Source organism: Prunus dulcis, chromosome 6 (assembly GCF_902201215.1).
Source record: "Prunus dulcis chromosome 6, ALMONDv2, whole genome shotgun sequence".
In the NCBI taxonomy this organism is placed as follows: domain Eukaryota; kingdom Viridiplantae; phylum Streptophyta; class Magnoliopsida; order Rosales; family Rosaceae; genus Prunus; species Prunus dulcis.
The window spans coordinates 25,043,368-25,048,467 of NC_047655.1; the positions used below are offsets into that span (position 1 = coordinate 25,043,368).

General features: G+C 38.5%; 1 protein-coding gene across 2 annotated transcripts; it reads right to left on the reverse strand.

The window, feature by feature from the left end:
* Positions 1-663: 663 nt before the first annotated feature.
* Positions 664-4,067, reverse strand: LOC117632708 (transcription factor bHLH140). Of its 2 annotated transcripts, none has more exons than XM_034366261.1 (6): positions 3,886-4,067; positions 3,663-3,784; positions 2,560-3,506; positions 1,732-2,398; positions 1,485-1,655; positions 664-1,111 (listed from the first exon to the last, which is right to left on the reverse strand). In XM_034366261.1, exons 1-6 carry the CDS (start codon positions 4,061-4,063, stop codon positions 776-778), a joined length of 2,421 nt encoding a protein of 806 aa, XP_034222152.1. In that variant the 5' UTR covers positions 4,064-4,067; the 3' UTR covers positions 664-775. The 2 variants fall into 2 exon arrangements, with proteins under 2 accessions (XP_034222152.1, XP_034222151.1); XM_034366260.1 differs by having other exon boundaries at positions 3,663-3,802.
* Between the last annotated feature and the right edge of the window lie 1,033 nt (positions 4,068-5,100).

Below are 5,100 nucleotides of genomic sequence, written 5' to 3' on the forward strand. Positions count from 1 at the left end.
TATCACGGTTGTTTTGTATAATTGCTGCTGGGTTTATTGTTAATTATGCACAGGTGGAGGTTGGAAAGGGACAGAGAGGAGGATGGAAATATATATCCTCGTTTTTTTCTGTGTTACAAACAATTAGCGTTGACGATACTCGGAATCTTACTTTAGGTGTGTGTATTAAATAAAATCCCATGAGGAACAAGAATGAAATTAAAAAAACGATAATGGAATCATATGTTGATAGATTATCAAATCGTGATACATGTTCTACCAACCATGTTTGAAGGCTTTAAATTATATGATTTCTCCTTCAAAATTACTTCAGAGACGACAAAACTCACATGATTAAATACTTCTTATGAAATACTTCAATTATTTATTTGTTTGTTTTATAATCAATGATATCAGTAATATCTTTTTAATTATAATTTTCAAGATTTTTTGTTAACCATGCCATCAAAATTGGAATTCCCGTAATTTTTTTTTTTTCTTGGGTTCGGCTAATTTAGCTCATTCATTGAGTCAAGTCGACAGCCAAACTAACATGCTGCATGCATGAGAATACTATGGGGCCTTTGGAAGTCATATGTAGCTGCTAGCCAAATGTTCCTTGGGCTATGAAAATACACTTTCCCACGGCCCTCCACGGGCAGAGAAACTTGTGAGAATTGAGAATCTTGAAAAACCATACCAAGCATCTCATTGCAATACCAGTTTCGCCAATCACAAAGCATCTGTTGTTTATATACAACAAAATTTGGACGAGATACAATGGCTGGTGGCACACTTACGCATCAATGCTGACATTGCATGGCGTGAGCACTAGACGACCCTTTTGGAGCAGGGTGCTTGGAAAAGAGGCTCGACAGTTTGTAACGTGTGATTTTAATCGGGGTATGTTGGGGTGAGCACTTCTACACCGGTGACATCGCAACTCCATGGACAACATGCGGTCCTCATCTTTTAGTATTGCTTTTCCATTACTACTGACTTCCTCCATTACATCCACAGAGTCTCGAAAGAAAGCAGTATTAAAGGAGTTCCAATGTTTCTTATTCTTCAAATGTGTTGAATCAAAATCCTGGCTAATAACATGCAGGTGCAGCTGTCGCATTGACGGTTCCTGCAAGAGAAAACATCCAAAAGTACTTATTAGGCAGTCTCGTTTTTCAGCTCCCTAATTGGACCACCAGTTATCTCCATCACTTGGACTTTTTTGTGTCATACATATCTCTTGCTTCCTATTCCACATTAAAAGTATGTTCAAGATAAAGAGATGGGACAAAACGATAGAGGAGAAGACACATTACTAAAAGCACACTACCACGTCAATCATGATTTCCATAAAGAAATTTCTACCCAAACCTAAAGAGTTGCATATCTGATATGGATGCTTATTGTTTCTGTACTATCCAGGATGAGGGAAAGGGTCTTCACAAGACAATGTCAAAGAAAACAAATATCACAACGAGCACTAAGCAGAGTATCATGCATACCGAGTGATATCCAAGCCGAAAGACCAATGATGAATCATCATGCAAGAACTTCTCAGCCCAGTTCAAACCAACAGCATGCATTGTCCTTAACAACTGAAGGTGTTCTTTACGTACATCTGCCAGGCAATCAAGACCTTCATATCGTGCCACCACCAGAACATGCCTTTGTGCCTGCAAAATTCCAAAGTTTTTTTAATCAGCTAAAAAGTAGAAGAGGATATTGAAGAATATAATAGGTGACCTTTACCTTTGGATAAAGATCATTCAGTACAACAACATCATCGGATATCTCTAGTACAGCATCCCTGTGCTTCTCTGGCTGCATAGCAATGTTGTAGAGAGCCTGAGCCCATGAACCCCAGGATTTAGTCCTGCTTCCATCAGACTTGTTGCTCAGGTTTACTTTACCAACATTAGAATCAGAGGCATCTTCAGTTTCATCCCGATATCCTTTACTTCGTTTGCTCCTCTCAGATTTATGAAGACCCTCTCTCTTATTCTTTTGATCACTGTTAGTAAAATGATCTTTAGGGATACAGTCAGTGTGATCTCGTGACTCTGTCATATCTGACTGAAGGTTTTCAATGCTTCCCTTGGGTAACTTCGATTGGGACCTTACAATTGATGAAAAACCTTCAAAAAGTGAAGTGTAAGCCTCCTGGAGAACTTTGCAACCTTTGATGTAGTCATTGTTCAGACAATTTGGTCTCTGTGGGTTCATGTTGGGTCCAACAACATGTATGACATGGGTTACCCCTTCCCTACAAAACAGTGGAGAAGTTGAAGGGAGAGGCACAACCACAGAATTCCCAGGAAGCAGAGATTTGGCCTGTTCTTTGGTTGCAACCTCCAAAGCTTGACCTCCAGCACTGAAGATTGCAGCATTGACACCTCCACCTCCAGGTTTGAGTCGCCTGCAACATAATATTTTTGTTCAATCTACTTGATATGCAAACAAATATATAATCCCAGGTTTTGGCATATCCTCCAGTTATATATAATATATATATATATGACTATTTCGGTATTCTGAACTATTTACACGCATATTACATACAGTTTTCTAAAAGCTTACCAATTAGCAGCATTAGCTATTACGTTGCAGTGTAAACCCCCTTCTGAATGAAGCCGAGTGATATCTCCTACAAATGTGAAGAACTTGTTGGAATCAATGTTCTTCTCTGAAGCTTTAGTCCTTACCAAAGACAAAATCTTTGATTTATGACTCAAGTCCACTAAAACAAGTCTAGCATTTCCAAGCTTATTCACAAACTTTGCGACTTTCTCAACAATAATGTCAGATGCCTTCTCAAGGTCAAATTGAAAGTCTGCTGTTGATATAGAGGGAAATGCCAGAGTAGGAGCATCCTTAAGAGAAACATCGCCGCCAGCTGAGCCTACAACTGGCTCTTCACCTTCTTTTAACTCCCTACCAGCATTCTCAGATAATGAACCTGTTCCTTTCAAACAGGCATCCTTCTCTTCACTAATTTGAGAAGCATTAGAATCCGGAATACTTTTCGAAATTGATTCAGAACTAGCAGGAGCATCTGTTTTCTTTAAGAACTTCATTATGCCGAGTTGAATTTTGGCACCGGGATTCTTCTGGCCAAAATAACCACTGGGAAGTGTATCCAAAGGACCAAGTCCACTATATGCATCGATGGTAGATTGAACATCACTCTCATTCTGGCAAGAAGTGATTCTAGCAAACCCTTCACTCAGTTTAGGCAGTTCTTTCTTTTGCAGCATTCTATTCACAACCGCAGCAGCTCTCCCACCTTGCAAGTTTCCTTCATGGCCCGTTCGCTTCACAGTCCGCGATATACAAAGCTTGGCAGGAAGATCAAGCACCACAGCATGAACATCAACCTGGGGACCACCAAGCTTAACAAACTCATTGCGTTGTTCTATCTCTAGATTGCATCTATCTATAAACAAACTCTTCCCATCCTTCAATGCATTAATTGCACTCTCTATACACTGAGCTTTGGTTCCAGCTTTACCACTTTTGATAGTGTCCTACAAAACACAAGAAATCAAAATGTAACGCACAGAAAGAAGAACCCAAATGAACAGCTATCATGCCTATCGCATCAAGTCCTGAAAATAGTAATTTTCGAAACACACTGAAGCATTTCGTCGAACACATTGTAGTCGGAAGACATAAAGAAAGACCTGACAGACGCGAACCCAGGGACGGGTAGAGGAGTCCATGACACGTTCACAGAAGGTGGACTTGCCGCTTCCAGGCGCGCCCATCAATATTACCACGATTGGCTTCCCGTGTTTTTCTTCGCCTGTTAAACACATGAATTCTGGTAATGTTAAAAAGCGGAGGAAGGTTCTTTGATCTCCAAAGGTAAAACGCAGAGTTTTGGAAAAACAAAAAAGGGCGTACCCTTGGCTGTTTCGTCAATATCCATGTCCATGTTCAGTGAGACTCTGCCACTCTTCGAATCAACGGCTTGAAACCAACGGTCTCTTCTTCTACCGGAAGCTTCTATTACCGGTGGTTGGTTTTTGAGAAATGCGTTGGAAATGTGCTTGTGACACTTGGGGGGGAGAGAGGTGCCCATCGGCTTTGACAGTTCAGCCCATTGAGCTTGTTTCCTTTCAAGCCCAACCCATATTTGGAACAAGCAACGTAGGCAGTCAACCTCGTGGATTTGGAAAGTTTCTTCCACAGCCCAAATTGTTAGCACTGTCTCTCAATGACGTGGATTTTAGTATAAATCTAAAGGTGAAATTACTTACATACTTCAATTAGTAAAATACGGGACCCAAAAAATACGAATAAAATGTGTATACATATTATCTGACAAATTTTTTATTTTTTAAAAAAGGAATATAGAGTATTTCAATATTAATTATTCAAAATTTTAAAGTAAATTTAGGTTTTAGCCACAAAAAAAAATTTTACTTTTGGAAAAAGCCAAAGTTTTTTCAAAAAAGACATAAAAACTTCTCAACTTTCAAATCAAAGACATGCAAATGTAAATGATTCCTTAGGAAATTCAAAAATAAATAAGGGCAATTTTGTCCATTTTGACTTCTTTTAAAAAATTTCTCTCTCCTTTGGGTTTTTCCAAAGTCTCCCAAATTTTAAAGTGTAGTATTTTTACTTAATAATATGGGTATAATACATAAAGTTTGCTGGTATTATTCAAAAGTTTGTAAAAAAAATATATATATACATATATTAAATGTGAATAATGTGAAAATTCATTAGGCTTTTTATCACACATAGTTCTTGAGGTGTGTGAAATTATCACATTTTGTCTCTAAGGATTTTTTTGTGACACCAATGATCTTTAAGGTTACCCTCCACACATCAATTTGCAGTTAGCTTCCGTAAAAATGGTCCTTAAGGTACCATTTTGAAATTAGTACTTAAAAGACTGAAAGTAGGTTGCCTTGGTAGGTAGCTAAAAGACATGCAAGGTTGTTATATAAGGAGCATTTATGTATGTGAACTTGAATTCAAGATTATGGAGCTCTTTGCTTCGAAATTTCCTCAGCATCTTCATGTCTGAGGTCGAACCAAACGTCCAATCCAAGATTATGCAGAATTCCTCTTCCAATACAGAAATCAATATGAACGTATATGCATATG